This window comes from Rhodamnia argentea, chromosome 4 (assembly GCF_020921035.1).
Source record: "Rhodamnia argentea isolate NSW1041297 chromosome 4, ASM2092103v1, whole genome shotgun sequence".
Classification (NCBI taxonomy): domain Eukaryota; kingdom Viridiplantae; phylum Streptophyta; class Magnoliopsida; order Myrtales; family Myrtaceae; genus Rhodamnia; species Rhodamnia argentea.
The window spans coordinates 8,021,847-8,033,516 of NC_063153.1; the positions used below are offsets into that span (position 1 = coordinate 8,021,847).

General features: G+C 45.7%; 2 protein-coding genes across 3 annotated transcripts; both read right to left on the minus strand.

The window, feature by feature from the left end:
• Positions 1 to 834: 834 nt before the first annotated feature.
• On the minus strand, positions 835 to 10,387 carry LOC115736231 (bHLH transcription factor RHL1-like). The gene is made up of 8 exons (XM_048277601.1): positions 10,339 to 10,387; positions 3,299 to 3,778; positions 2,993 to 3,094; positions 2,746 to 2,901; positions 2,511 to 2,576; positions 2,026 to 2,091; positions 1,794 to 1,862; positions 835 to 1,473 (listed from the first exon to the last, which is right to left on the minus strand). The coding sequence occupies exons 2-8, from the start codon at positions 3,749 to 3,751 to the stop codon at positions 1,111 to 1,113; spliced, it is 1,275 nt and encodes a 424-aa protein (XP_048133558.1). The 5' UTR covers positions 3,752 to 3,778; positions 10,339 to 10,387; the 3' UTR covers positions 835 to 1,110.
• On the minus strand, positions 6,468 to 10,502 carry LOC115736230 (NADP-dependent glyceraldehyde-3-phosphate dehydrogenase). 2 transcript variants are annotated; one of them, XM_048277599.1, is made up of 10 exons: positions 10,389 to 10,502; positions 10,117 to 10,354; positions 9,389 to 9,582; positions 9,166 to 9,294; positions 8,377 to 8,496; positions 7,979 to 8,115; positions 7,730 to 7,885; positions 7,196 to 7,574; positions 6,913 to 7,029; positions 6,468 to 6,815 (listed from the first exon to the last, which is right to left on the minus strand). In XM_048277599.1, the coding sequence occupies exons 2-10, from the start codon at positions 10,259 to 10,261 to the stop codon at positions 6,702 to 6,704; spliced, it is 1,491 nt and encodes a 496-aa protein (XP_048133556.1). In that variant the 5' UTR covers positions 10,262 to 10,354; positions 10,389 to 10,502; the 3' UTR covers positions 6,468 to 6,701. The 2 variants fall into 2 exon arrangements, with proteins under 2 accessions (XP_048133556.1, XP_030523673.1); XM_030667813.2 differs by having other exon boundaries at positions 8,377 to 8,493; positions 9,163 to 9,294; positions 10,117 to 10,426.
• Between the last annotated feature and the right edge of the window lie 1,168 nt (positions 10,503 to 11,670).

Sequence of the window (11,670 nt, forward strand, 5' to 3'; positions counted from 1 at the left end):
ATTCAATCCTAAACATGATGTATAGAAGACAACTCAGTCTTAAACCTTTGCATAAAATTTCAATGTAGTTCTTATAGTCAATTCTTCATTTAAATCGCTAACGTGGTGGTGAGTTATCGCCGGCCGTCCTACGTGGCACATAACCACGTTAGCGATTTTAAATGAAAATTGACCAGAATGACTATATTGAAAATCCGTGCAAAGATTTAGGACAAAATTGAAAAGCTTAGAGTTAAATAGATCTCCGTACAATAAGTTTAGGACAGATTGGACAACTTCCGCATAAGCGTAGTGACTATAGTGTGGTTCACGAGATATCGCAAACAATCAACTCAAATGAGGTCGACTGTCGGTGTCTACAACATCGGCATTAATGATTTCTTATTTTTATTAAGAAATTAGTTTAGTTTCGTGTCCTTTATTACATGACCCAGTACAATTTGTAAAGCCTGTGATAGAATATTTAAGTATCAAAACCACGCTTTCATATGAGACTTAAGCTTTTAGAACAGTTAGTAGCCATCCACATAAAATCTCGCATCGAGGTTGTTCAAATCTTTCCAGCCCTATTGACCAGAATAGTTAGTAGTGATCTCACAAAATCTCACGGCTTTCGCACATAACTACCGATAAAAAAAAACAAAATAATTACTACGCACTTAATTTCCAAATTATCTCTCAATAATTTCCATAACACGGTACGACAAAGTGAGAATAATTAATTAAAAAAGAGATAGATTACAAACAAAAGAGAAGGCATAAAAAAAAATATAAAATAACCCAAAAAAGGGAATTTCCTCGGGATATGGTTCTTCTCCATTTAGTATTGCTTTGATTTGATGAAGTTAGCTTTTCGTTTGGGCCAAAGTCTACCCAAATACGGCGTCGTAAAAAGAGCCAAGTGCAGGACCACCTTATTTTCGTAGACTTTCGCACACGAAACGAGAAACCCGTCGAGCCCACGTCTCTCTCCTTTTTTCTCGGGCCCCACCTCTTCTTCCCCGCTCGGTCAAACGAAAATCAGAAAAACAAGAAATAACGAAAAGGACGGGAGGATAGGATAGGGGGGCAGTCAACAGTCAGCGCCACGTGGCGGTTTCCTTTCCTCGATCAGGGCTTGGAGATGGAGGCCGCGTCCTTGGCGTCCACGGCGCTGCCCCCGGCCAGAGCGGCGGACTGGACGGTCAGGGCCGACACGCTCGGCGAGGTGGGCCCGTCTCCGGGGCCGTGGTGGCCGGCGCCGGCGGCGGAGGGGAGGGGGATGCGGGACTGGCAGGTGGCGGTGGAGATGGCGGTGGCGAGGGAGATGGGCATGAGGCAGAGGCCCTTCCCCTGCAGGTACTGCATGGCGGACCCCATGTCCTCCTCCATGAGCTTCGCCACCTGGTGCTCCGTCACCGTCAGGCTGTCGCCGCCGTTGGAGCTGCTCCGCCCGTTGCCGTTCGCCTGAGAACTGTCGCCGCGACCGCCTCCCTATATAAGACAAGAGACACCAAAGATTCAATCTTTACATTCATTACGAAAACGCATAAAACAATTCATGAGAGAGGACAAGGGAGGGACAGAGAAGTGGGGAAATGGGGCAGTCGGAAAAGGGGTCGAGAGCGATTTTTCTATGTTTTTCCATGGAGAGAGAGGGAGTGGAATCTGAAAAAGGAGGCACGCGTGCTGCTTTGGTTTTGTCGTCTTGTGTTGATTGAAGAATTTCTGGGGAGCTTTCGAGTTGGGTTTTGATTGGCGGATGAGTCAAAGCATGGGGTTGTTTCAAGTGGTGGTCGTGTTTTGGATTTTACCTCAGAGGACATATCGGCGACGAGAGGAGCAACGGCGGCCGCGCCGCCCAGTCTGCTCATGCTCAGCACCTGTGCCCACCAAACCAGAGAAAGAGAGAGATCATCAACTCAGACGTGTTTGAGTAGCTCTTAACTGCTAATTTACAATTCATAGTACAGATTATATCCCGAACAAAAATGTCAACGAAGGGGAATCACTCCATTTTTTTAATTACAGAGAGAGAGAGAGAACCTTGACTTGGAGCTGGAGGAATTTCACATAGTCGATGATCTCATCCAGCATTGATGCCTTGTCCGTCTGTCATTTCCCAAAACCACCCCCGGCCATCGTGCACACCCCAAGACAAAAAACAAACGATAATGTTAGAACTTTCAAGTGGTTCCGCAGTATATTTCAAACACCCCCAATCACGAAAAGGCTGGATTTTTTTTTTAAAGGTAATTCCAGCTAAATGCGAGAACTCTAATAACTTTCTCTGCATAACGAATGCTGATCTTCTTCGTAATGGGACTGCTCACAACCACTCTCTGACCAGCGGTTACAGAGTTCACGGAGATGGGACTTGCGAGAAGAGGAGGGGAATCTTCGTGGTGATGCCAACCCAGTAAACAAATTATTTAATTGGGTTTATAAAAAAAAAAACACTAAAGAGATGGGGAAACATCAGAAGACAATAAATGCAACTGGCAGTGGAATTTAATGAAGCTTCCGCACACCTTGTTGGCATTGGGAACCAGCTCCTGCAGCGCCTTCATTCTCTCTGCTATCCTCTCTCTCCTCAGCTGCAACAACCCCCACCAGACCACACATGATTCCAATTTTGGGAACTCGATAATTTACCAAACCAGACAAAAATGAGGCCAAAAAAAAAAAAGGGGGAAACTTGGCAAGCCCCAGAAGATAAAAATTGTGTTTTTTGTACAGATTGATTAGTTAAAGGCTAAAGCGTACTCTTTCGGCGATGCTGTGGGGATCGGTGGCTTGGCCTCTCCTCGCCCTCACTCTCTGCCTCGGCTGACCTGGCGCGGCGGTGGCCGCGGCGCCACCGCCTGAACCACTCACAGCCACTTGAGCGCTGAAATTCGGCGCCGTTGGCATCGACCCCGCCTGTGATTGTTTTCCAGAACAGATTCTCAGAAAGTTATGCCTGCGAAAAAAAAAATAGCAAAAGGGAATGGAGGAGAGAAAAGGGAAATGCCTGAGGTAGAGGAAAATGCTGGGACTGGTTCGAAGCTTGGCCGTTGCCATGCAGAGATCCGGCGAAGCCATTGAACAGAGCTTGAACCGAGCTGTCGCCTTCCTGTGATCAAACTCACACACTTCACTCTCATTTCAATGTCCACTAAACATTCAACAATCGTGTTTTTTTCCTTATTCAAAAGTTCAAAGTCTTTTTAATGGATTGTTCAGCGCTCAAAAAATTTGACTCACACTAACGCTCAAATACCCTCCTGAAAAATCTTCGAAAAACAAAAGTGAAAAAATGGCATCCCGAAATGTTTACCAGATTCGCAGACTTGAAATGGGAGGACAACGACGACCCGTCGCCAGCGGCCATCAACATCTGCTGCAGCATCATCGCCTTCGCCGCCGCCGCGGCCCCGGCCTGGGAGCCCCCGCCGCCGCCGCCGATCTGGTGCTGCCTCAGCTTCGCGGCCAGGACCGTGGCCTCGTCCAGGCCGTGGAAGCCGCCGACGTCCTCCGACAGGTCGACGGGGACGTCGCCGTTCTGGGGCATGGGGTGGGGGTCGGCGGGGCCGAGGTGGTCGGCCCAGGGAGGCATGGCGGAGAACATGTGGTCGAGGAAGTCGTCGCCGGAGGAGGAGGGGTCGAAGTGGGCGGCGCCGCCCTGGATCTGGTGGTGGTCGCCGTTGCCGCCCTGGAGGTCGTGGAGGGAGACCTGGGGAGGGTTCAGGAGGGAGTTGAGGCTCTGCATCTCTCTGCTACAAGGTTGCATGCTGGAAGGAGAAGGAGAAGGAGAAGGAGGAGGAGAAGGAAGGTTAGAGAGACAGAGGTCTTCTTCTTCGTTTGGAATTTAGTGGTTGGAGTGATTTGGAGAGGTGAATCTGAAAGATGTTGAGTTTCAGTTCTGGGTGCGAGTTCTCCTTTTGTGTGTTTGAGTAGATTTTTTTCTCTGATGGTGCTAGTTGTCACAGCGCGTGAAGCAGATGAACCAACCCAATTTCTTTTTCTTTTTTCTTTTTTTTTTCTAACTTTTTATATTCAGTTTCAGGGGGAAAAATAAAAGGAAAAAGATATTATTGGGATCTGATTATAACTGCTAATTGGGTTCGTTTTGGGAGAAGACCAGGTCAAATTGGGTTAGGGTAGGTTAGGGTAGGGAGTTTAACGGCTAATCAGCTCTCGGGCATTCTTTCAATCAAGTTTTTTAGACTCTTAATTTGATCAATCAAGGCTTTTAATTTGCATAACTTTTCTAATCAAGCAAATCTAGCTCCAACTTTAGCTGATGGAAGCTTAAAATATACGGTATAGCTCGCAAGGATTCGTTTCGGAAAGTTCGGGCGGTTAAGAATTCTCGTTGCTGAAAGTTTTGATTGTTTCTTTCCCCTTTTGAAGTTTTAGTCCCGCGCATTCATTAATGATCCCCAATATCAAAATTCTTTCATGGATCATGCTCTTCCGGGTTCTGACATAACATGTCGACCCTAACCGCTTGAATTCGGAGTTAGGGGCTTGATTAGAACATTATACGAATTCAATAACTTGACTCACCAAAATTCGAAATCCAAGCACTCGATCGAAATTAACGGATGGCTTCGTGATTAAAAGCGAAGTTTTACCTATAATTTATCCCAGCGTTCAACCCAATTGGATCCGTGGCCTCAAATGCCGGTCAACATTTCTGTGAGATTTGACCACAAGATCATTTAGGCCTCTGCTTAGGTCCTCTCCATCTTCTATTGAAGTTCACAGAGGGCCCATCAAAAAACTAGGTGAACCCACAATTTTTGGGTGCTATTCCTAGAAGAACACACAAGAATCGATACAGCCCAGAACCTAAAAAGATGGAACCATCAAGCAAGCAAGCAAGAGAAGGGAAAATATTGGGCAATCTCAAGCAAAGAGCGATCCCTTTCCGTCCTGCCCATGGATAGAGCCCGATGCTCTCGCATCGTACCTTCTCCGACTGCATTGTTTATAAGTGCGGACGATGTGTTCGGCACAAGTATAAGTAGATCGGAATAAAGAGGATCGCCATTGCCTTACTCCTCCGGCGGGGGAGAACTATAGGGCACTGGTTTTTTATTGAACTCGACACCGAAGAAGATGCTTAGAGGTGCAGAGCATAATCCACTCTACACAGTGCGAAGGGCTTAGGCCACCGGCGCCGCCTGGGATCGGGCGACCCCCCAGGCAAGGTTTGAAGTCCATTCTTTGTTAACAATGCCAGAGAACACTCCTCATCATCTTGCTAAAATGCTTCAAAGTGGGATTCTCAAACTCGAACACTAAAGGAGAAGGAGTTCTCCAGTCAATCGTTCGGGGTGCATTTTTGCGACTCCCATCTCTATTATTTGACCAGGCAAAAAATTTACCCTTTTGCTTTCAAGATCCATAGACTGGCAATCACCCAGAAATTGTCTAAAAAGGACACTATTCAAAGATTGGTGAGAAAGAACATTGGGCCTAAACTGAAGCGTGAGATTCTTCAAATTCTCGAGTAGTTAAAAGGATTGTTCAGGCTCAAATTGCTGCGTTTTTCTTTTGGCTCCCAAGTAGGGGTGCTCGGTTCTGATCCAGTCCGATCGGATCCCACCCTGAAACTGGGAACTGGATTGGGAGGACCGGCTCCTAGTTTCAAGGACCGAGCAGTCCAATCATTGGACTCGTCACATTTTAATTTTTTTTTTGCAAATTGTCATTAAATTTTTTCTGTTAACGATATATTCACTAGACCATATCTCGTTAATTACATCGCATTATCGCTAAATTTGAAAGTCATACTAAGCATCTTAGGTTTAGGTTTAGGCTTACATTTAGAAATTTCTTTTAAAAAAACATATAATATTTAGTCTGGTCTGGATAGCTCGGTTTATCCTGGAACCAGACCGATTATAATCGGTTCCAATTTTATGAAATCAGGAACCGTACCGACCGTAATCGGTTCCAATTTTTATGAAATCAGGAACCGGATCAAATCGGTCGGTCTCCAGTTCGATTGGCCCAATGTTCTCAGCCCTACTGCCAATTTTTTCATCAGAAGCCTTTATGTTGGGCCGCAAAGGCCTTTCTGGATTGAGCTTTCGTTAGTTTCTTTAAAGCCCACGCCTGTTTCTTGGGCCCCAAAGGATCCTTGCCCAGAAGAAGCGGACGACTGGCGAGTGGGGCTCGAACGGAACGATCGATTCCCATTTCCATGGCTTCCTCCTCTGCTGGATTACCCCCCACCCAATTTTTACCGTTGAAAAAACATCCCCGTAGGCCGAAGTCCCCAAATTCTGCTTAGTGAAAATTTCAAATAAGGACCTCAAATATCCTTATTTTCTCAAATAAGGGCCTGAAATGCTGTTATTATTTCAAAGAATTGTCTGATCAAGAGACCCGACTTAAAGGGCAATGCCAAATTGTATGTCTAACCTCTTTAAGACAAGAACACACAGAACTCATGATTCTGTAAATAGGCACATTACATGCAACAGCTTCAAACATTTGCAGTAGAAGGAGTCTTAATTCATATCTCGAATTCCGACATTGTCCAATAACATACTAACCAGGCCACTCATCAGAATACACATATACATACATGTACCTTATTTCGTCCCAACATCTGGGGGGTGGGTGATGCAAAAGAACTTCGAGACCGAAAATCGAATCGGAGCTATTTTCGTAGCGACGTACTCTCTAGAACTAGTCGTTATCTATTGCGTTATTACTACGTTTTTTTAGCCCATTGTGTAGGAAGGGCCAGGCAGGTTGATGACAGTGCTCTTGACCTTAGTCATCATGTTGATGCTGTTTGTGACTCCTTGTGAACCTATTCCACTGTCCTTCAAACCCTGGCGCCACCAAGCATTTCAGCAGTGTCATTCCATCAGTGCTTGTAGAAAAAAAAGAAGAAGAGATTGAAATGGAAATTTATGAGTTTAAGCTTACCTGGAAAGGGAAATGGTCGGGCCCTCGAGCCGGGGCGGAGTTAATTTGGACCGAGCCGGTCTCCATCGCGTCGCTGATCAACATCGCCTTGTTGATGTCGCGTGTAAAGACGCAACCCTGCAAATTTTTAAGGCATAGTATTACCAGAAGGAAGAGGGGACCTCGACACACGGAAAAATGATGTGTGTACTTTTCTTCATTTAATCTAGTTTGTTCTACTGTGGCTGCTTATAATTTGATAAGAGCGCAAGGGATTGTGCAGATAGGGAGATGAAAATCATACCTGCAGGCCGAAATTGCTGGCATTACAATGGTTGATCCCTTCTTCAACAGAATTGATCCTGATGACAGGCAGGATTGGCCCGAACGGCTCCTCCCACGCGATCCTCATGTCGGGCCTGACGTTATCCAACAGCAATGGCCATATGAGGTTGCCTTCTCTCTTGTATGGCTGGCAGAAGGTCGCGCCCTTCTCCTTGGCATCCATCACCAGCCCCTCGATGAAATTGGAGGACGATTCCGAGACCACCGGCGTTATGTCGCAGTTCTCCTCGGGCGGCCCCACGGTTAGTTTTGCCACTTTGGCATTCACCTTTTGAACCAAGGAGTCGGCAACAGAGTCCATCACCAGGACAACTTTCACCGCTGTGCATCTTTGGCCGCTGTTGTAAGTAAGGAGAGTATAAATACGGGTCAGCGTCCGCATCAGGTAACAGGTTTTGCGGATGATGCATGCAACCACAAACTTCCGTGGCCTAAAGGGAAAGAATCTGACTATGATGAAAGTTTATGAATGCTTGCTGCGGACTCGGGTCACCTGTATGAAAAGCCTCCTTTCACAATGTTGGCAGCGGCCAAGTCGAGGTCGGCATCTTCGAGCACGATGCAAGCATCCTTCCCACCCAACTCCATCTGGAGAGGAATCATGCCGGCCTTCTTTGAGATGGCGATTCCCGTGTCTCCTCCAGTGAAACTGAACAGAAAAGCTCGATTCATACGAGTAAACATAAACCGTGCGAGAGGAAAAGAGATCACAAATAGCGAGAAGATGGCTACAAAGATTTACCTTATGCAGTTCACCCCGGGATGCATAGTGAGGAAGTCACCGATTTCAGACCCTTTTCCGGTGACGCAACTGATGAGGCCTTTGGGAAAACCAGCTAAATGAAAGCAATGCACCATGTGAAGGCAAGAAACAGCACCCTACAAGGAATTCACGTACAATTTCCAGGATAGTCAAATTGATCAGGATCTAACAGAGGTAAAAAAGAATTGCAATTGACCATCTTAATGCGAGGCATTGCAGAGTAAACACGAGGCTTGTATGCGAAAACTTCTAATTCGCATGCACGCATAATACAATACACTGAGACACAAACTCGCACACAAGCACAAGTCGGCCACAATAGGCGTGGCGCGCTTCACTTAATAATTAGTGGAAGTAACTTAGAGGTAAGAAAATACCTGGGTGGGAGGCTTCAGAACAAGAGAGTTTCCGGCAATCAGAGCAGGGGCAATCTTTGAGACGGCCAGGTTAACTGGGTAATTAAACGGCGGAATGGCTAGCACTACACCGAGCGGAATCTGCATTTCAAAATACAAACTTTTTGAAGCACGTTACAAGCAATTTCGACAATTAGAACCTTAACATCTCTCAGGTCATCTCTCTCTCTCTCTTGCTCACAAACAGATGGTTACAGATCTAAGAAGCATATGGCTTGGATGGCCTAAAATTTCTATTCATCCTCCCTCCTGTATCAGTCACAAAGTGAGCGCAGAAAGCAACGTCGTTGCTCCCGCTGCTGAGTTTGCCCTTCATGTTGGGCTAACAAAACTACTCATGTTAACGGTTTCTCTTTGTCATTATTCCATATTTTGCCATTGTCTCTACAATTTACATCATATATTTTCAGGTGAAAGATGACTATAAACATTCATTTCATACACATTGTTAGCCAGTTACTGAATAAGCTTACAAAATGGTCAGGCTAGACAAAGGACACACAAAAATGTTGTCTAACAATGTACCTTCACAAAATTTGGAATTTTCATCTGTGATCTTAGGGAAATTATTGCAGGAAACGGCGCCGGTTGAAAGCTATTTATAAATAGGTGGACCATTTCTTTCGTTCCATAAAGATGTGTAGGGGGGACCTTAGTTACTCCTTATCTCTACCAAACTTGCATCAGTACCCACTTGGTAGACAAGGGCATTTGATCAAGTGAATGGCATACAACCAAAAGAAATTTGACCTTAGAAGTGAGGCAGTACTTGGTCCTCTCATTTCCAGGGAAACTATCGGACACCAGGAACGTCCCCTGTCCCAGGATTCTCACTCCTTCCTCGGCGCAATACGAGATCAGATCACCGGACCTCACAACCTTAACCACATCCCAAAAAGATGGCATGATTTCAGACAATGTCTTCGGAACACGAGCATGATTTGTATACGAGAGATTCTCTTTCCTTATATACCTCGGTGACCGAATCTTTGGCCGGTTTAGCAATTTCCTTGACAAGGCACTCGGCGATGGGAGACTTGTGCTCCTTGAGGAGTGCGGCGGCCTTGTGAAGGAGCTCAGCCCTCTTCCAGAGTGGAGTCTTTGCCCAGGCTTTCTGAGCGCTCTTGGCTATTTCCATCACCTTGTTCACTTCCTCTTGTGTACAAGCTGTCTCATCACACCATCCACAAAAAAAGAAAAAACCATTCATATTAGACAGACTACATAATCAAGTCAAGCTCTCTATTAATTTCCTAAGTAAAGTAACCCTTTTCAGAACGAATTTTGAAGGAGCCCTTCCAAGAAATGCAAGCTCTATGCCTCGGGCTTAGCTGGTTGAGAGCAACAGTAAGTTTCCAACCAGGGAACCAGCCTGGCCGGTTCGGTTCAAGGCCAACTCCAGGAAGAACGGAGAGATTCACGGGAAAGAAACTTGGCCACCGACCAGGTTCGGTTCAGCTTCCGGACCCGCCAATTCCACCCGGGTTAGAAACGGGTTTGCACAGGCAAGACCACTTTTTTTCTTTTAAGTACAATTTTTGCTTTTGCTGACAACTAAAAACTGGAGGAAGCAAGAGACCCACAACCCCTTTTCCCGATGCATGATCATCAGAAAATCCAATGCAACAGTGAGCTTCATTCACATCACAACACCATACGACTGAAACTAAAGCTCTGCTGTTGTTACGAACTAAGTGGTACCTTGGACTTTGTAGTGGGTCTTGCGGGTGGAGGGGTTGACAATGTTGACGGTCTTGCCGGAGGCGGACTTCTTCCACTCCCCATCGGAGTAGTACTTGTACGCTTCTCCATCCAAGATCTCTGCAAAAGCCCCGGCCCCCGCCATTCCTGCAACTCTCGAAGCTTTGCTCACTCAACTCGCTCCACAGGCCACGCCTTCTCACACTACCCTTTTCCTGGCTTCTAGAGAGAGAGAGAGAGAGAGAGAGAGAGAGAGAGAGAGAGAGAGAGAGGATTGTGTGGTGGTTCAAGTGAATGGGTTTGGAGAGGAGGGAGGAAGCGAGTGATGGGGAATGAACTGAATGATTCGGGTGGTTATAAATAGGAGAAAGGTGAGCCTTTGGTTTACTGTTGGTGTGGTTGGTTCAAAGCGTGCCGAAGCGATCGTTAGTTGTCTTTCGTTCGTTTGCGATGTCAACCTCTTTCCTTTTTTTCAACTTCTGTTTTCGACACTTTGGCCTATTTCTTTCCCTTTGGGATATTCCATGAAGATCCCCATCCCCCACCGGGAATTTTCTTGTTCTTACAGCCTCGTTCTTCCCGCGGCCTCCCACGTTGAAAATCTTATCCAACTTTTACTCGGAAGTCAGGTCAAATTTTTGCTCCTTTTCTCCCCTTCTTTTTCACGGTGAAAACCGGAATAAAGTTCATAGACCACGCTAAACGAATTTATTTAAAGTTTAAGGATCAACATTGCATGTCTGATCGAAATTTGGAGACCGTTTCTGCTTTTTACCAGTGAAGAATTCAATGCAGGCAGAAAGTGTAGAAGCCACATCGAACGTAGAGGACTAATTTGGTGTTGGCATCGATATTGTAAGGCGGCCTAAAATTTAGGGACTATCACCACCGCCAGTTCTCTCTCTTCCTTTTTATCGGTCGGTCTACAACCCCTTTTTACACGTTAAGGCGTGCCGATGCCATTGAATTAATATCGGCATTTCTCATCCGATGTAAATTTCGATCGCTACGGGGAGATTCTCACTTCTCAAAATAACTTTCTACATAAGCTCGTGACGTACGTTCCAAATGGTCCAGCTCAAACCAAACTTCACGCGGCTCGTGTACTAAATAAAAGTTTCGTTTATATAGAGATATTAATGATTCAAAGTGCTAACATACTTTCTTGTCTTTATGATTTATATATTTTTCGCTTTTCCCCCTCACTTGCCAGTGTAAATATGTTGGCAAGCCCATGCCGCAAGGAAAGGGACAAAGGAAGTGCGAAACAAATTCGACCAATAATGTCCTTCCGGAAAATTATGGGCATTGTCGAACATTTCTGGAACAATAATTATCGTGTTCTGTTTTATATTGACCATGCATTATGAAGAGGGAATGGGAAATAGGTCCCATACAATACGTAACGTCCATAATCCCCAACCCTACAACCCTTTGGTTGTGAATCTCAATGTGGCAACGAAACCCATCTACCTATCGGCACGGCCTAATCAATAGTTCAAATCACACGCACCGACGATCATTTCATCTTCGAAGAATTCACGTCAACTATTC